Below are 21358 nucleotides of genomic sequence, written 5' to 3'. Positions count from 1 at the left end.
TTAAGGTATCTTATATAAAAGATACAGCAATAAATTCTCGTTGGAGTTCACTGTAGGAACCATTGCTCTTTACGCATCAACTGATCAGTGTGCTTTTCTTTTTTTACTCTGGCTGCCAGGAAGCGCAGCACTAAACTCTAAATTCAATTACCATAGCTTTTCTTGACCTGTTTTCTGGCACAATGATGTCTTAATTCTTACTGACTAGCCTGCCTTCTTCTGTTTTAAGGCATTACTCTATTTTGGGGTTTTTTTTTTACTTTTTATTTAACTATAATACATACAAAAAGACACATATAATAAGCTCAATGAATTTTCACAAACTGAACATACTATGCAAGGATCCAGATCAACTTACATAAATGGAAACACATAGGTTAGATACTCTATTACATCTAGTTTCTTTGGTTCAACATTATGTTTGTGAGACTTATCAATATTGTTGTCTGTAGTTGTAGATCATTCATTTTCATTGCTGTATAGTATTCCATTGTGTAAATACAACACAATTTATTTATCCGACATCTTTTAGTGAACACTGATATACACTGATGTCAAATATATGCCTAGCAATGGAATTGCTGGGACCAAGATTATGTACACGTTCACCTTTAGTAAATTCTTCCAAACAGTCTTCCAAAGTGGCTATACCAATTCACACTCTAACCTACAGTACATGTTCTGGTTGTTCCACATCCTCACAAACACTTGGCATTTTCAATCTTTTTCTTTTTAGCCATTCTGGTAGGCGTGTAACGTTCACGCTTACCTTCACCATCAGTCACCTGGAAATCTCTTTGGAAGTAGCTGAGATATAAAAAAATAAACAAAAGTATAACATTGTCTTTATCCTGAGTTCCTTTGGGACTCACAAGCCTGAGGATACAAATGAAGTCATGTTAACTGTACATTATCGTTTCAAATCCTGAGATTGGGGTTTTAGATGAAACAACTGATAACTGCCATAGCTGGCTGACAGGGACATGGGATTTCGTTATACTACACTCTCTACTTTCATTTATATTTTAAATGTTCCACAATAAAAGTTTTTAGTATTTTTCACCAGTTCACAGCTCCACTTGCATAATAAGGAAGCTGCATCTCCTGACAAATTCTACCCCACCAAGGATTTCTGGTCTCCTAAACAACTCTGTCATATTCTGCTCTGAGACACCTTCCTGATGTCCACAATTGCAAAAACCACTTGAGGGCTATAACTGGCACAGTGCCAATGAGAATGATGTCACCCAGGTCATAGGTGCTGTTCATCTTCCAATTCTGAATACAGAAGATGCCAAAGTGATGCTGGTTTTCCTGCAGTACCCACTGCACAGGCAACATGCTACATCTGAGCAGCAGTGGAGAGAATACTCTGTTCCCTAAGCTGCAACATGCTCTGTCACTGAGCCTGCTATAACTCAGGGTTGCTCACATCCCTGTGTCTCTCAGAGCTGCTCATGGAAACAGATCCTTCAGCTTCTGCCTTCAGCTCCTCTCTCCATGGCACTCAAATATGAATCCCTATAGCTGGAACACCAGGCTGTTCTCCCACCCTTGTCTCCCAGAAGCCCCTCTACCACCCAGTCACTCAAATAAAAACCTCCACCATTAATTAATTCTACTCCTGAATTTGCCACCCGGTAGTTCATGATACAAATGCTCAGATATCTCAGACATATCTGAATCACAGTTTAGGATCAAGCTGCTGCCCTAACTCTAATGGGAAGAACACAGACTGTATAGTCAGACACTCTGTCCAGCGGTGAGCAAGTTACTTACTCTCTGAACCTCATTTACACTATAAAATGAGGATAATCTACTTACCTATGGCTTTTGTGTTGATTGAATAAACTAATTAATGTAAGTAACTGTAGTAGGTGCTCAATAAATGTTCCTTCTTTCCCTCCCTCAATCCCCCTTGCTTCTTCCTAAAATACAACTGGTCAACTTCTTTTCCTAATAAACTCTACAAATAGGCTACTCAGAGGGTTAGCTATTCAATCATGAAGGGTTAGCCATAATTACAATTCCCACAAGAATAATACAGTTCTCTGACTACACTTCTCACATTAGTCACCTTCAGTCCCTGACCATAAGGACAGCCCATTCCCTTTGCAGGATCAGCCCCTTTGTCCAACAACCCAATTAACTGCGACTGTCATCCAGCACTACAAGAACTACATATCCAGTACCCTTCGAAGCGAGAGTCCAGACTCTCAGGCTTCCTCAATTCATTGTCCAATTTCTTCCTCCATAATAATTACCCCTGACCGGTGTTATTGGTTTAAATAAATATGTTTACCTTTCCTCCTCCGCAGCCATAATGATCTTGTCAACCAGTCTTATAAAGATATATACTATTTCCCATTCTCGAAAAAGGAGTCCAAAGCCCATAATCCTCTATCTTTCTATGGTCACTATCTGTATAAACAGCTATTCACTTGCCAGAGTTTCCTCTCCTCAAAAAACACAATAGGTATAGGTAGGTATACCTACCTATTGGCCTATAGGTAGGCAGAAGCTGTTAACACAGAAACTTTATGCCTTCTAGCCCTTCCATTTCCTATCCAAGTTTTTGCAGACCCTAAAGACATTTCCTCAGACTGTTTAAATAGTATCGTTTGTTCATTCTTTCACGTCTCAGTAAGAACAGGCTGCAGTTAGGGACAATGACAAATCTTGACAGGTTCTCTGTTAAAAATTCCAACAACAAAAAACCCTTACACTCACCCACATTCACAGCTTTACTATACTTTTCCATGATCCAATCCCAGAAAAGCCTTTATTGGAAATTAATTTCTATTCACCTAAATTTGGAATATGCAGCTATAATTTAAGTGTATGTGTTTATAATCATTGTCAATTATATCCTAGAAGCCTACGAATATGTTTTACTGCAAAATGCCTCAGTAAGCTAATAACCAGGCTGGAGAATTATTCACTTTTGAGGGAATATTATTATTAAACTTGAATATATACCACACCTATGTATTTCTATGCAGTGTAGGCACTAAAGTTTCTGTTCCTCAACAATGTGGTAATACCAACTTTCTTTGATTTGGAAGCATTTCCACAATTCAAGTGATTCTGAGCACAGAAACAGTGATTTGTGAATATTAGCAAATAAAACAAATTTCTATGTGATACTAAGATGATCATATACATGAGAAATATCCTATAGTATATTTTGAAGTAAAAAGAGGGGAGGAAGAAGGGAAGGAGAAAGAGAAAGAAACTACTCCACAGGTCCAAATACCTAGGACCAGGCATTTCACAACATGGAATTATAAGCCTCCTTATATTCTTGTGTCTGTGTCAGCAGTAGCAACATCATAATATCTCCCAATCAGAATCTTCAAGTAACATGTGCTCAAATGAGCATCAGTAACAATCTGTGCACAAGATGGCATCTGGAGCAAAGGAAAATTGACTCAACTCTTGCAAATATGTCACATTCTTTTAGAACACCATTATCAATCCTGGCAGATGCTTAAAAAATCCTTGGCCACTCACCCATCCGATACTTTGTTCTAGAATCAATATATGAATAGGTAACAAACATTACATGAAGTAGAATTGATGAAACACTATATTAAAAGAGACATAAGGGACATATAAATTAATTAATTAAAATGCAGAGACCTTAATTGGATTCTGATTTCAACAAACTGAAAAATATTCATATACATATATGACAATCAGGGATATGCAAATACTGATTGGATATTTGGTGATACTAATGAATTACTGTTATTTTTAGGACCAATAATAGTATTGTAGTATTTTTTTTAAAAAAACATCTTTATTCTTTGGAGATACATACACAAATATCTATGTTTTAAATTGTATGATGAATGGGGTTTTCCTTCAAAATAACATAGTGAAGACAATGGGTAGAGCTATAACTGAAACAAGATCGGCCCTGAGTTGATAATTATTGAATTTGGGTGTTAGGTTTATGGCCAATACTTTTCCCTATACTTTTGTATATGTTTGAAACTGTCCATGAAGTTAAAAAAAAAAAAAAAGTGCCACAAATTCTGAAGAGAATTTCAAATGGGGATTCCAAAAACATTTTGAATATCTGAAAGACTCCTAATGTCCATAAACGTGAATTTTGAAAAACATATCAGAATAAATATCTAACTGAACACTGTCCTACTTAATAATATTATTTTAAAGTCACATTTTGTATATTAATTAAAAATGCTTTAAAACCTAAACAAACAGGAAGAGAAAGAAGAGACAAGGAAGTAGATGAATCTACAGCAGAATAACAACAGTAATTAATCAGGACAGAACTAACCTTCATAATACTTCGTGCCTCCTATGGCCCTTATTACAGTTCACCTTGAATTCTGGTTATTATAATATCCCCAATTACATGGTAAGCCCTTGACAGCAGGAACTAAGCCAAATAAAAAGCATAGAACCCTGGCAATCACTTAATCAATTGAGGATGATAAGGGAAATTAAGCTGCAACTTCTACCATCCCATTGATAAGCACAGTTGATTGGCAAGCTGGCGTTCTTTGCTCCTTCAGTTCTCTATGTGGGACCTGCCGAGCTCTGCATGCTAGGGCAAAGGAGACAAATGCTTCAAAGACAGAAGAGGACGACTGCTCGGTTAAGGATGTATGAAGAGCTGTACTCTCACTCTCCAACACAGAAGCCATTAGCCACATGTGGCTAATTACATTTAAATTAATTAAAATTAAAATTTGAGTATCTCCATCAAACTAGCCACATCTGAAGTGCTCAGAAGCCACACGTGGCTAGTGACTATCATATTGGTCAGTGTAGATGTAGGACATTTCCAAGTTCTATTGGACAGCACTGGTCTAGAGTTTAGAATTTAACTGAATTGGAATTTAACCTAGAATACTAGGCATATTTATATCCAAAATACATGCCTAGCAATGGGGACAGGGAGCCAGGCCATTAGTTGTGACTCCCGGCTTAGGGTAAGTGTTCAAGGAGGGAAGGGAAATGAGTAATTCTAGAACCCAGAAAAGTACTGTGGATTCTCAGCAAGAAAAAGAAAGCAAAATCATAGGATCTGATATTACACAGGCATCCAAAAGAGACCAGAGCCCAAGGATAAAGAATAAGATGAAACAAAACACCCCACTTTGGAAGGCAGAGCTCAAAGTGTCTGGGGTACACAGAGAGTTGGGAGGAAGTCTTTCCTCTGTGAAAATTAATACAGGAAATCTCAACTAAAATTGGAGTCAGGAAGGCCTGTAGAGAGAAGTCACAGGCCCTACCTCTCATCCTCAATTACCCCAAACAGGAAGACGTCAATTACAGACCATCAGTTACTTGACCCCACAAGGAAGAAGCATCAGTTGCTGACCCCAATAGGAAGAGACATACCTTGCACTCCCACACAGAAAGTGAAACTACTATACTACTCTAGCAGGAGGAAGGAAGACTTCCTTCTTGCCCGGCAACAAGCCCAGGCAATAAGAAACCATCATCATCTGAACTTTTACTTTCCTCCAACGAACTTTCATTTTTTCCTTGCTGATGACTTCCTTTCCTTGTCCCACCCTCCCTCCTATAAAAGCCTTCCATGTCGTGTAACCCCTCTGAGTATCTCTCTGCTTACCACATGAGATGTTTCCCAATTCATAAATCATTTAATAAAGCCAATTAGATCTTCAAATTTACTCAGCTGAATTTTGTTTTACAACACCTCCCTTCACTGCAAGCAGGTACTGTCTAGAAGACTCTAGCTGAGACATTAGAAAAGAAAAACCAGAAGCTCTGAGGGTAGAGACACTGCCCCTCTTATAGTAGGTCATATCATAGTACTGAAGAAACCCAGAAGAGCATAAGTCTAAGAACGCAAGAATGACATGAGAACATCATTTCCTGCAATAATTTCTGGGGAAACATTTTATATTTTTGAAGAAACAAGTTTTTCCATTTTCTAAATTAGAGGGAAAAAGAAAAAAGCAAAAAGTAGTCTTTGACCCACACAAAACTTCTAACCAAAATCAACTCAGTTGAGGCATGCAGCACACTTAGTGCAGTCACAAGCCCCATCTGGAGACTTCATGAAGGCATGGACTCAACACAGGATTCTCATCTGGGACAAATATGGCAGACCTATACATACATGTAAGTGATAAATCTAACCAGGAATAGTGAACTCTAACTAGGAACAGTAAACAACAATCATTCTTTAATGCAGCATTCATTCGAGAATAAATTTTTAAAAGAGGGACTTTTTAAAATGTAATTATTACTCAATGCTCTTTTGGAAAAATGCCTAATATGACTATGTGTTCTCAGGAACCATTTTAGACAAGTTCTGTACCAAATTCAAATTGCCGTGATCTGAGTTTTAAACATCAATAAGCTAGAAATACACTCTTCCATTTTGAGGCTCAGATTTTGATAGTAATTCTACTAAGAAACATTACGGTTGGCGAGGCTATAATGAACAGTTTAAGCACAGGCTATCCATCTCCTTTAGTTAAAGCAGCAGGTTGGTGATTCCCGAAGAGTGTCAAAGATCACTTACATATTCTATTAGGACATTTCATCTATATATGAATTTTTAACTATATTTATGTTTTTGTTATACTCTACGTGTACTCTATTATCCATTATGCACTTCATTTTTCTATAAAATTCAACAATAAAATAATGTTTCCATTGTACACCTAATTCACATAAAACTTTTTTTTTCCCTGCCACTTCCACAAAGCAAAAAAGAACGTTTGTTCACAAGCCATTATCTACTGCAATACTTCTCTGGTCCTGTGGTTACACTGACATCTGGTGGCACTAGAAAAGAAACTAGATTGCAGTGACAAGGGATTTTTTTTCCCAATTTTGCTAATGTATTCTATGTGATTTCAGAGTTTATGTTTTTCCAAGGCTTTACCTATACCCAAGACAAGAGAACTATTAAAGTACTATACTAACTCCACTGACGGCCTACCTTAGCTGCAACCCTTCACTGTGACAATGTGACTGGCAAGTATGTAGAATTATTTCAAGCATGTCCCTGGGTAAGTTGGACTGTCCACAGTATTTATTTCATAATTAAAGTTTATAATCAGGATGGTTACAAAGTAAAGCCTTCCCATCAAGGATATATACATCATTTCAAAACACCTTCTCTATATATTCAAATAGATTCCTATAATGTGTCTTGGCCATGAATCTTTAATCTGAAACGTAGTATTTTATTGATATTTAGAAAAATTTTCTCTAAAATTGTAATGAAAAGTTACACTTCTTTCTTAGAAAGTACCTCATGTCTGCCCAAAGACTAACAATCTTAAAGATTATACTGATGGGAAAAACCATGACCTCATGGGCAAAATTCATTATGTTAGTCTCAAAAGAAAGTTTGTGATAAACAGCCCAATCCAATTCTACGTGTTGCCACTGAGAGAGAGAAGTCTAATGGCCAATAGACATCAGAGATCATATCCAGAAAAACATCCTTCAAAACATCAATCAATCTTAGAGACAAAAACCTAAAATTCCATTATCTTATTATATATATTGATTATTTTTTCCTATGTCTCCCTAGCAACAATCAAGAGAAACATTTGATTTAGACAGCACACCCCTAAACTTACACCATCTTCTAGAGCTATAACATTGAATTCTACCACTTTCTATAATTATCCAATTCACATTTTGAAGCATTCATATAGCAGTATTCTCCTTATAAGAGCCACCTCTATAAGTATGATCTCCATTTTATGACTTAGAGAAATAAATCATTACACTGAGAAGCCCCTATCAGAGAAAAAGTATACGGTAAACTGTCCTTCATCCCAAAGACTCCTGTTTATACAGGAGCAACCCTTCTATTTCAGCCATACTAACCAGTGATGATCATATACAATTAACTGGCCAATGGCAATAATAATTATGAAGAATGACTAGAACATTGCATTAACTATGTAATGATCCAGTTTGATAGTCAGACATGCACACTGTACAGCAGTCCTACTCAATATTGTTCATAGACTGGCTGCCAATCGGCAAACTGCAAACCAGTCCAGAACAAGGTAAGAACTTCAGACCAAAATGTAAATAAATTACATCCCTAAGCACAGTTTAGTTCAGCTGACATTTTTCTTGAATTAATATTTCTTTGATGATGGAAGCAGTGCATTGATTTACATTCTGGCTCAAGTCCCTTATATCAACAGACTGCTATTTTGAGCAGCACTGCTCCATGGTACCTAAAGAGAACAGAGAATGCACTGTACAGGCAGAGTGGGGGTGAGGAGGAGCTCATCTAGTTCTATTTCTACCATATTCTAGAATATTAAACTACCATAAAATACTGAAATTGAAAATTTTTTGTTTTACTTTAAAAATTAATATGGACCTCCAATCTTAATACTATGGCATTAAGTAAGCATTTCCCCTTAACTCTTCTTAGAAAGCATCCAAAAGCAATTAATCCAAAATTAGTACAGAAAATAAAAAATAAAAACACACTCTCCATTTTTAGTAAAACTAGGATCCAGCTAAAACAACAGATCAAAAATAGGTAAAAGATGGGGCTAACCCAGTTAAGTTTGCAGCCTCTGCTTCCGCAGCCTGGAGTTCACAGGTCTAGATCCCGGGCACATATCTACACACCACTCATCAAGCCATGCTGTGGCAGCATCCCATATACAAAGTGGAGGAGGACTGGCAGATGTGTGAGGTGAGAGTCAATCTTCCTCACCAAAAAAAAAAGAAAAAAATAGGTAAAAGAATTTCCAAAAGAATGTAGGTCAATTCTGGGTACTGGTGGGACAAGAGGAGAGAAGATGTCTCAGCTGAACATCTCAGAAAGAACTAGCAAAGTAAACTTCTCAAAGGTGAGAGGCTCCCTCTCAGGTACAAAACATAAATTCCAGCAGAGAGAGAATATTCATGAGCTGGCAGCAGAACGTCTCTGAGCTCACTGAAATCTGAAAGCCAGAAGAGCTGGGTCTAAACAAGGAATCACACAAGGACTATACTTGCAAGAATGGTCTGTCTCTACTACCACAGAAGGGAAGCTGCACTGCAAAACCCCACAGCTTCCTATGCCCACTGACTGGTGAAAGATAAAAGCTAAATGAACTCACACCCAAAAACCCCGAGTCAAAAGGAAAACTAGCTAGTCTGGAATGTGGCTCTAGCTCCTTCCCATTAAAAATCTCCTGAAAATAGCTGATCAAGTAAAAATTCACATTTCCAGATGAATTATCTAACAAAGGTATGAGCACCAATCCATACAAAGTACAAAAAAGGGGAAGAAAGTTACAGGAAAAACTATTAGAAGCCAAAAAAAAAAATCATCATAAAACATTGCCACAAAGTGAATAAAAATTGTGGCTAAACCTTTTGCTGTAAATTTTAAAAAGAAAAAAGTTAAGTTTGTGAAAAAAGGCATAACACTGAGATATAAGTGCTCAGGTAACAAATGGCTAGATGATAGGAAATAATGTAAAAAAACTTAGACAATTTAGAAAAGATTTAGAAAAAATAAAACTATCAGAGAAATGCAGTTGAAAACTGGAAGAAATACTAGAGAGAAGAGATATTTCTGAAAAGGAACATAGAGGATTTTTAAAAAAACAGGAAAAGTAAAGTACAAAGAAAAAGGAGGATTAGAGAGGAAATGATATGCAAAACAGATAGGATATCCAACATATGTTAACTGCAGCCCAAGAAGACCATCATAACAACAGAACAGACAAATATTTAAAGATATAACTTCATAAGTCAGAGGGAGAAAGTCAAATACCATGATCTCACTCATAAATAGAAGATAAAAGCAACAAACAAACACATAGAGACAGAGATTGGATTGGTGGTTACCAGAGGGGAAGGGGGAGGGAGGAGGGCGAAAGGGTGCTTAGGCACATGTGTGTGGTAAAAGATTGTAATTAGTCTTTGGGAGGTGAACATGATGTAAATTTCACAAAAATCAAAATATAATGATGTACACCTGAAATTTATATACTGTTATAAACCAATGTTACGACAATAAAAAGAGAAAGATATAATTTCAGAAAGATTTACTAAAATAAAGAAAATGTGAATCTATATATTGAAAGGGCACACCATGTCTCAGAGAAAACTGATATAGAACAGACATGCAAAAATATTGTCACAAAAAAGAGAAGAAAATTAGGCTGGCCTCCAACTTCAACTCTAGAACATAAGAGATTACCATTAAAAAATTTCTCAAGGAAAGTATGACCCAAGGATTATATACCTAATCAAACTGCTGTCCAAAATCATGATTCAATCATGAACATGCAAGAACTCAAGGAACATTATTTCCATAGGTCCTTTTAGAGGACTTTAGTGAAAGAAGAATTCAGTTAACCAAGTAAGGCTGGAAAAACCATGATGAAATAACTGGTGATAAACTTCTAAGCTATTTAACCATAGAACTAAGAATAAAATAAAATGAAGGAATTAAGATCCCAGAACAGGATGCAAAATGTTATTTCTACTGACAATGCAAATATGATACAACTAACAAAAGTTATGAACGGAATGGACAAAGAAAAAGAGTCATATAAGGAGAATATAAGGATACTTATTTCTTCAACTTCAAAAACTGGAAATTTTGGGGGCCAGCCCTGTTGTCGAGAGGTTAAGTTCGCACACTCTGCTTCACCAGCCTGGTATTCACTAGTCTGGATCCTGGGCATGGACCTACACATCACTCATCAAGCCATGCTGTGGCGACATCCCACGTAGAAGAACTGGAATGACCTACAACTAGGATATGTAGCTACGCAGCTATGTACTGGGGCTTTGGGGAGGAAAAAAAACAGAGGAAGATTGGCAACAGATGTTAGCTCAGGGCCAATCTCCCTCACCAAAAAAAAAGAAAAAGTCTAAAAAAAGCTGGAAGTTTAAATCTATCAACCAAACATGACTAATAAAATGACAGATTATATAAAGATTTAATTGTGTGCAAGTAAACACAAGAAAGATAAATATCCTAGTTTCATAACTGCTTATGTAAAGGAACAAAAAGATATTGTCTTAAAACATAGAAAGGTATGACACGAAATAATAAAAAGTTACATCAAAAAACATAAAACTAAATAAAAATAAACAAAAGCAAACAGAACATGAAATTAACATTTTTAAAATCTAACTTTAGTGAACGCCATATTTTTGATCTGGGAAAACTCAAAGTCATATTTTCAAGAACTAACATGTCCTCAAGTAAAAATGCTTATATTACAATTCTTGAGAAAGACGATTCAATCTTTCCTTGAAAAATCTAAAAATAACTCCAAACAAAGGTTAATTAATAAATATGTTAAATATATGAACACTAAACCTCAAAATTCCTACCTCAAAAAATAGCCCAATGATGATCACTAATCCAAGAAAATACAAGTAAAAGTGAAATACAAGGTGTTTTGTTCATTTTTAATCTATCAGCAGAGTCAGAGTTAAAGGATATGCCACATGAGCTAAAGTATGACACATTTTACAGTTAAATATTGAAATAGGCAGCCTCAAATAACACTGTTTATAAGACACTTTGTTCTTATTAAACATTACTGCTATGTTTAACATTGAAGGTTACACAGAATAAGCAGAGACTCAGAACAAAAAATCAAAAATAATCTATCAAGAGCCAAAACTGCATGCTGTGCAGTTCCCATAGAAATTGATCTATGAAGTCACACTGGGTTGGATTCAAGCCTCCAATTTATCAGTGTTGTTTCATATATAGCAAAATAAAAAGAAAACCTCTTTCTTACAAAATTAGCTGGATTTTCACTTAGAACCTACTATACTTATAAATAAGGATACTTTTATTTCCAAAGCAGTTTTACAAATCTATCCTTAGAATATTTACTACGTATGCATTTATGAGGAAAGAGAAAGGGAGTGGAGAGAGGAGAAGGCAAGGGTAAAGAGAAGAAATAAGGCAGCAGACTCCTTGTTAGAACATAAACTTTAAACTGCATATTAGCAAAAAGATGTTCTAGGACAATTTTCACATGGAAAGATAGGGAGAAGTTTCCTGAATTTCCTCTTTTGTGGAGTTTTCTCATTTTGATTCTTACTGCCATTGAACTGAAGAGTTCCCCTTTCTAAACTTATTTTTATGAAAACCTCAGTAAGTTCTGTATAGGGAAGATGTTCCCATCATAAACGATGGAGCAGTACACTTTCTAATCCTCTGCAATAAGCCTTAGGTTCAATCATAATCACGTCAGTGATGTCAATGACTTTTCCAGTCACCTGGGAAGTGCTCATAGTTCTGTATTCATTTTCTATCCCTTGATCCTCTTGTTTTACATTTAGAGTCTCTAGCAACAGTCTGGCCAGCCCTGGCATTCCAGTTGTTAAGATTCGGCACTCACCACTGTGGCCCAGTTTTATTTCCCAGTCAGGCAACCACACCACCTGTCTCTCAGTTGTCACATTGTGGCAGTTGCCTGTTGCTGTGATGCTGAAAGCTATGCCACCAGTAATTCAAATGCCAACAGGGTCATCCATGGTGGACAGGTTTCAGTGAAGCTTTCACACTAAGACAGACAAGGAAGAAGGACCTGGCCCCCACTTCCAAAATAACTGGTCATGAAAACCCGGTGAACAGCAGTGGAGCAGGGTCTGATGTGGCACCGGAAAACAAGAGGATGTCGCAAAAAAGACTGAGCAACATTTCACTCTGCTGTACACAAGGTCACTAGAAGTAGGAATCAACTCGACAGCACTAACAACAGAGTAACAGTCTAGGTAGTAACTGGACCATAGGTAGTACCATCAGCACAGGTACTACAACATGTGAGGGAATATAGCTTCCCTTGGGGGAAGGGGACAATATACTCTAAAGTTTTAGAAAAGAACAGTTTTGGAAGATAACTCCACAGATGGGAAGGAAGCTATACAAGATGGGCAGTCCCCCTTTCTCACTTTAAAGTCCAGCTGGTCCAGGCACTCTTCCTCATCTACAGATTATCATCTACAGTTTGTTGCAAACCTTGAAATATTCTAAATTTTATTTTAATAAAAGAATCTCTTCTATTATAGATTGAAACATGGATCAATACGGTTATTTAAAAGAGGTAGAAAGATACAGGTAAGCAAAGCAGAGTGCTATAGTTTGTCATATTATTTATGGAGCAGAACAGACACTGGAGCCCAGACCACCTAACTAAAGAGTCAAATGTCCATTCTTTGACGCTATGTTCTTGCAAAAGCTAAGGCTATACTTTTCCTCTTTTTAAAATACTCTACCTACTTCAAACAAGGACTAATACAATTTATGTAGTACTTGAAGAGGTAAAAATACTACATCTCCTTGGGCTTAAATCCCCTGCCTGAGTCAAATCATTTTTTGTTTTAGCCAATACAAAATGTAATTGAGATGGTAAGTCTGATGCCAAAGAAACTAAATAAACCCTATTACTAAAAATAAGTGATTTAGGGGCTGGCCCCGTGGCCAAATGGTTAAGTTCATGTACTCCGCTTCAGTGGCCCAGCGTTTTGCCGGTTCAAATCCTGGGCATGGACATGGCACCACTCATCAGGTCATGCTGAGGCAGCGTCCCACATGCCACAACTAGAAGGACCCACAACTGAAAATACACAACTATGTACCTGGAGGGCTTTGGGGAGAAAAAGGAAAAAAATAAAATCTTTAAAAAATAAAAAATAAGTGATTTAAAGCTATTCACTGGTTTGAATTATCTTAGCAACTCTTCCTTCTTTAAAATAAAAACATTACAAGTTGACTATATCCTGAAATATAAATCACTAAAATTTCTGCATCTCTAATTTTCTCCAAATACTTATATAAGTAAGCTCAATATGGAATTTCATAAATGGGACTATTAAATTTTGAAATTGTAAACTAAGTAACCAAACCAGCATTTCTCAAATAGTCCCATGGAATACTAGTGTTCCTTAAGATATTCCTAAGTGTTCCACAAAGAAAAAGAATATTACGGTCAAAAGCATTTCAAAATGCTGGATTAAAGTTAAAACAAGTGTTGTTTTATAAGAGCCTTCTCAGAGTCCTTCATTCTTTCATTCAACAAATAATTTACCGAATGCCTATCAGATACCGGGCACTGACCTGGGTTTGAGAGTTACAACAGTGAACAAGATAAATAAAATCTCTGCTCTAGGGGCCGGCCCTGTGGCGCAGCAGTCAAGTTCACACATTCCGCTTTGGCGGCCCAGGGTTCACTGGTTCAGATCCCGGGTGCAGACACGGCACCACTCGGCAAGCCATGCTGTAGTAGGCGTCCCACATATAAAGTAGAGGAAGATGGGCATGGATGTTAGATCAGGGCCAGTCTTCCTCAGCAAAAAGAGGAGGATTGGCAGTAGTTAGCTCAGGGCTAATCTTCCTCAAGAAAAATAAAAAAATCTCTGCTCTCACAGAACATTCTAGTTGAGGGGACAGTCAATAAACAAAGCAAAAAATAAAATAACTGCAGTCAGTGATAAGAACTATGAAGATACTAAAATAGGATGACATAGAATGCAGAGGATACTTCAGACTGAGTGGACAGATTCAGCTACGTGGCTAATATTTTTTGTTTTTCTACCTTGGAGAAGATAGTATGTAGTATTTCCTGAACATATGTTGATCAGGAATCCTTTTGTCAAAGAACATATATGAATAGCTAACTGAATCAATTCAGAAAATGCTGCTCTAACCAATACACAGACAATAGCAGGATCAAGACTCAAATACAGCCCTTCTGATCCTAAATACAAGGTTTTCACAACTTCCTCATTTGTAAAAGTGGAAATAATAATAGTATATGTCATGGTGAAAATTAAGCAAGCTAAACTTAATTAAACACCTGACACAGGGCCTGATAGACACTCTCTGCTCAATAAACGTTATTGTTACTATTTAATACAATACTCTGCACATGATGTCTTCCTGTCATCCCAGGGTGACTTATTTTTCCCTTTTAATATCTTGAACACTTTACAAGACTTAATTCATTTTGTTCACTCCTCTCTATGGTATATTCCTTGAAGACAGCAACTAGAAGAGATACTGCACATAGCTTGGCTTCAATGAAAGCTTACTATGTAGTTGTACAGAACATCCATAGTGGGTTAAATGTGCATGTGGAAAACAAATAAGCTATATAAAAAACCAATCTCCCCTCTAGGAAACTTGAACCATATTACAGCAAGGCTTCCACGAAAACTCTTCATAATAATACATTTCACACATTCAAAATACTTTCATAAATCAACATCACCAGTAATGGGTGACATTCTTCCTGATAAGATGTGCTAAGATACCATTCCACTTCTGTGGTATTCCTGCCAGAAAAGCATAACCTGAACTTTATCAAGAAAAAGCATTAGACAAACCCAAATTGAAAGATATTCTACAAAATAAATGGCCTGAACTCTTCAAAAATGTTAAAATCATAAAAGATAAAGACTGAAAAACTATTCCAAATTACAGGAGGCTAAAGAGGCATAATAACTAAATGCAACAAGTGATCCTGGACTGGATCTTGAACTAATAAAAAAAAATATTTTTTGCTATAAAGGACAATAGCAGACCAATTGGCAAAACTGAATAAGACCTATAGATTAAATAACAGTACTGTATTAATGGTAACTTCCTGATATTGATCATAATATGACAGTCATATAAAGAGAATTTCATTGCTTTTAGGAAGTTCACACTGAAGTATTTATGGGTAAAGAAGCATTATGTCTACAATTTAATCTCAAAGAGTTCACAAAAAAAATAATAGCTAGAGAGAGAGAAATTGATACAGTGAATATGGCAAAAGAAAAAATTGGGGTAAAAAGTATGTAAGAATCCTTTGTACTGTTACTGAACATTTCCATAAGTCCAAAATTATTTCAAAACTAAATGCCTAAACACAAAAGTAATAGTGAAAAAAAGGAAAGATAGCAAAAAATCACGTGAAAAGATGCTCAACATCATTAGCAATCAGGAAAAAGGCAAATTAAAACCACAATGAGAAACCACTAAATCTCTATGAACATGGCTAAAATGTAAAATCAAAAGAGAAAAATTTCTCAATACCAAGTGCTGGTAAGGATGTGGGGCAAGTGAAACTCTCAAACATTACCAGAGGGAATGCACAATGGTAGAGTCACTTTAAAAGAAACTTTCAAATTGTTTCCCAAAGTTAAACATATCTTTACCACATGAACCAACAATCTTAAGTATTAATCCAAGAGAAATGAAAATTCATAGTCAAATAAAACCTGCATGCAAACGTTTATAGCAGTTTATTCATAATCACCAAACACTGAAAACAACTCAAATGTCTATTAAATGGAAAATTGATAAAGTATGGTACATTTATACAATGGAATATTTTTTAGCAATAAAAAGGAATGAATTATTGATACATGCAACAACATGTATGAATGAAGTCAGTCTCAAAGGTTACATGTTGTATTATCCATATATATTTATGACCTTCTGCAAAAAAGCAAACTACAGGGATGAAAACAGATGACTGGCTGTCAGGGGTCGAAAAGTGTGGGGGAAAGGTTGATTAAAAATAGTCAGCAAGGGGCCAGTCCGGTGGCACAGTGGTTAAGTTCACGCTCTACTTTGGTGGCCCAGTTCATGCATTCAGATCCCGGACATGGACCTATCCATCACTCATCAAGCTATGCTATAGCAGCGTCCCATATACAAAACAGAGGAAGACTGGCACAGATGTTAGCTCAGGGACAATCCTCCTCACCAAAAAAAAAAAAAAAAAATAGCATGATGGAATCTTGGGGGTGACATAACTGTTCTGTGTCTTGATTGTCATTGGCATTACATAATTTTAGGCATACATCAAAACTCACAGAACTGTATACTAAAAAGAATGAATTTTAATACACATACATTTTAAGAGTATATATTTGTAATTTCACAAGGGAAAAAGTACTTTCATAGACATCTCATTTTATTCTCAGCCCAATAAAGACTACATAGGTACTATTACTCTCATTGTGTAAGTGAGGAAACTGAAGCATACATTAAATAAATGAACATACAAATTACATATGACAGGACCAAAACTGTAGTCCAGACACAGTGACTCTACTCAAATGTTTATTCTCATAATTTTCTCATGTTCCACTAAACTTGATGGGCTACAACATCCCTGAAGACAAACAGGATCAAAGGGAGGGAGGGAGGGAAAAAGAAACAGGTACTGGAAGTGTATCCTCTAGAATTCAGCCTTTGTCCTTAAGGAATTAAAAAATAGTCCATAACTGAAGAAGTTTGAATAGTGATCCATACAGGCAACAAATTAACTGGCATTAAAGGATTAGCTGATGATTTCTTCCATAAAGCCTTCTTAATTTCTTAATGCTAAGAAGCAGCAAAAGCAAACATCAAACATTCACAGGTAACCTTGTAACTATTGATAGGATTTAACTTCTGGTCTTCAGAAGAACATCGAGAATAATGATGGTAACTACAGCTCAGAACAGATTTTACAACTTTAAACAAACATTTAAAGATACTCGCAGACGCTATCATCCAAGGGTGGAAAACAAGGGGGGAACCTTTAAAAATACCTTTTTGGTTTTAGAATCAAAGAAGCAGCAGTATAATATTTGCCCAAGAACATACCGTAAGGACAATATCTCAGGGGAACACTAACCTTAGTCTCTTTAACAAAAAAATAAAAAATAAAAAGTTGCATCTGCACCACAAATAGCATACTTCACCTAAAAACAGTGGTGTGGTTTCCTCTAAAGTAGTTGCATTAGGATCGGCCCCAGCTTCTAAAAGAATCTGTACGATCTTCCAGTGTCCTTGACTTGCAGCAAGATGCAATGCACAGAAGCCCTCAAAAGTCTTTGTCTTAATGTAGTTTTCAGATGAATCTATACAAGAATAAAAAAAAACCATCAACTAGAAGATATCACTTCTATTTCTTAGGATTAAAAAGCAAAAATTCCAAGAAGAATTTAATGAAACATTAAAATATAATTCTAAAGGGGAGGTCTCAGTTTAAAACTCCCTAGAAAATCAGGAAAAAGTTCTATAGGGGTCACATTGTGAACAGCTCTCTGGTATTCTTTCTTTTTTTTGAGGAAGATTAGCCCTGAACTAACTACTGCCAATCCTCCTCTTTTTGCTGAGGAAGACTGGCCCTGAGCTAACATCCATGCCCATCTTCCTCTACTTTATATGTGGGACGCCTACCACAGCATGGCTTTTGCCAAGCGGTGCTGTGTCTGCAACCGGGATCCGAACCGGCGAACCCCGGGCCGCCGAGAAGCAGAATGTGTGGACTTAACCGCTGTGACACCAGGCTGGCCCCCGTCTCTGGTATTCTTAACACAAATTCTGCTTATACACTCATTTTCTCTTCTTTAATTTTTGACAGGTCGGGAGAACGGAGCAGCAGGAGTAACACCAAAGGAAGATCTGAACAGGATGCAGCACCAAAGATCTGCTTAAGCAAGATTTACTGAAATATTAATAAATTTTATGTTTTTTATTTCTACATTTCCATGAGAAAAATGGTCTCATCTCTAGCATTACTTCCTTGTATTCAATTAATAACTGAAGGTAGTTTAAAATACTCCTTTTCTAACCTAATAGTTAATAGAGACTGCATTTTGAAAACAATAAAATGTACTCCAAAGAAATCAAACAGTGGCATACAGTTTATAAGAAACTTATGAGTTAATTTACTTTAAGGCTTTCTGGGGTTTATTGTTATGAAAATCTCAAGGTTCTAGTAACATTCAAATTATGTAAATACATCTACATTAAAATTTTTTCACATCCACAGCAAAAGATAATACTGAGAAGTGATTTTCTTACCTTTGCGTCTAAAACAATAAAATTCTAAACCCACAATAGGCTGTAAGGTAAATGGTGAAGGCATTTCTGAGAGTAGTAATAAACAAAAACAAAAAATAAAGAAATTTTTAAAACCTTTAAATAATATTTCCTTGAAATATCAGAATTAAAACTAATGCTCCTGACTAAATAATCATCTGTCAAGTAATTCTTACAATTGTAACTCACTGATGAAATTGGCAGACTAAGCCATAATAATATTCAAATAAGAGGTTATAAGTACAAATATTCAAAGAAAACAGCCTCAAACTTTACAGGATGCACAACTAAACAGCAAGATAGGGTACTTATATTTTAGCAGTTCCTATCACAACAGTGTTTCCCAGAGTAGTCAGAAACTGACCTTTATTCAGATATCCACAAAACTCTAAGGTTAAGACATAAAAAGCCAGGAAAACACAGATATATAGACATAGATATACAGACAGCTGTTAAATGGGAAATTTCAATATTATAAAAATACTAATTCTTCCCAAAATCATTAATAAATTTATTATAATTCTAATCAAAATGCCAAACGAGCTGGCTATTGGTTGGTTGGTTGTATACTTGGTAAAGTTGACACGGGTTGGGGAGGGCAGATAAGATTGACAAAAAATTTATAAAAATAAACAAAAGTATTGAGAGGAACCTAGACTTACTACACTATAAACCACATCTTAAAGTTAGAATAAGTAAAACAATGTGGGATTGGTACCAAGGTAGAGAGGAAGGTGGCCATCAGTGAGAGGAGGAGAGAGCAGAAGCAAAGAGACTAGAGGTGATAGCTGAAAGGCAGGAGATCTAGACTAGTGTTGCATTACAGATGTCACAGAATTTTCTTTTGGAAAGAAAGAAGGAAGTTTCTCTTCTACTGAGAAAAAAGAAAAGAGATAAGGTTTAATCCTGACCATTTAAAATACTACACTTTAAAGCAGAAAGAGTAAATCATACTTAATATATGCAATTAGAAAGAAATCAACCAGGAGGGGGCCAGTGGGGAAATCCTAGGATAGAATGCAGACTGTGACAAACACATCTAATTGGATTACAAATGTAAGACATAACCTCACTGAGGGAGTGGAGAAAATTGACGCTGGCCTAAGTAACTTTGGAAAATGGTGTTATGACTAGAGATTGTAAGGCTAAAGACAAAAAGAACTGTAAATAAACATTGTAGTCTAGTTGGTAAAGTTGCCTCCCATAAGGGTACAAGATTAACAATTCTGATGGGGCCAGCCTGGTGACGTAGTGGTTAAGTTCACGTGCTCTGCTTCAGGCGGCCCAGGGTTCGCAGGTTCGGATCCCAGGTGTGGACCTAGCACCACATAACAAGCCACACTATAGAGGCATCCCACATAGAATAGGAGAAGACTGTCACAGATGTTAGTTCAGTGACAATCTTCCTCAAGCAAAAAGAAGACGATTAGCAACAGATGTTAGCTCAGAGCCAATCTTCCTCACCAAAAAAAAAATCCTGAAATCACTATATGTACAATAAGATTTAATAAATAAATAAATGGATGGTAGATAGAGCTAGGTTTCTCACTATTGGAGAGGGAGGTTACAGATAAGCAAAGGAGGAAGACTAGAAAGAACTATATGGTACCAGACTAGAGTCCAGATATCAGTATGAACTCGTGTTTAGCTTTAACATAAATACAGATGGATACAGAAATACTTATAGTTATGTGTATACACATAGTTTACAACACATAAATATATTTCCTAGCTCTGTCTGCTGAAAGGGCTTAAAAGAAATGACATGCTAGTAGCAACAAGCACACCCAGTGCCCAGGCCTTGGTTTTGAATATCATTCTCTAATAAAAGGAACCAGGGCTCCTAGGAGAATGGCTAATTCTTGGGTTGGCACGTGAATATACAAAATGAACCTGGAGCATCCTGTAGGTCAAGAAAGCAAAAAAGTACTCAAAAAGCAAAAATGAGGGCATGTCAAAGAAACACAGGAGCCAATCTGAAAGGGCACTCAATAGTCAAAGCTAGGACAATATGAGCAACAAAATAAATAACATCATATTGGATAATAACCCAATGTATAAAATAAATATTCAGGTGTCTGTGCAGATATAAATGATTGAATAAGTAAATAAATGAGAGAGAAGAGATATTCCAAATATCAGAAGAATTCCAAATAATTTATGTAGCTACTCCCCCCTCAAGGAAGAGACCTTAATCCCCACCTGGTGAGGGCCACCATTAGTGATTTGCACACATACTCATTTTACAAAAGGGAAACAAAATCTCCTGTGCAATTATCTATGAAGAAAAGAAGAGAGAAAAGAAAAGATACTTCTCACTCAAGATGAGAAATAGTGAAGTCAGTTTACTACTAAATTGAGATCTTTAAACATTTAACTGCAGAAAAACTAGATATATTTAGCTAACCCTAAAACCACTGGACTAGGAAGGTAATAAGGTTTAGGAAAAGCAATGGCTTGGGAGTTTGAAGATTTAGCCTGCAATCCTGGCTTTACTCTTACAGTTGGATTACCCTTTGGGTAAAT

The 21358-nt window shown here is 36.3% G+C and overlaps 1 protein-coding gene across 1 annotated transcript in view; it reads right to left on the bottom strand.

Annotated features, from left to right (window-relative positions):
• Positions 1-21358, bottom strand: part of ASB3 (ankyrin repeat and SOCS box containing 3) — a gene marked incomplete at its 5' end in the record, with an annotated part of 106627 nt that overhangs the window by 44955 nt on the left and 40314 nt on the right. The window contains one exon of the mRNA XM_046661837.1: positions 17707-17865. Coding sequence (XP_046517793.1) covers positions 17707-17865 — 159 coding nt within the window. The remainder of the gene's footprint in view (positions 1-17706; positions 17866-21358) is intronic.

The sequence above is a fragment of the Equus quagga genome, chromosome 5 (assembly GCF_021613505.1).
Source record: "Equus quagga isolate Etosha38 chromosome 5, UCLA_HA_Equagga_1.0, whole genome shotgun sequence".
In the NCBI taxonomy this organism is placed as follows: Eukaryota; Metazoa; Chordata; class Mammalia; order Perissodactyla; family Equidae; genus Equus; species Equus quagga.
This window is presented reverse-complemented; position numbering and strand designations above follow the sequence as displayed.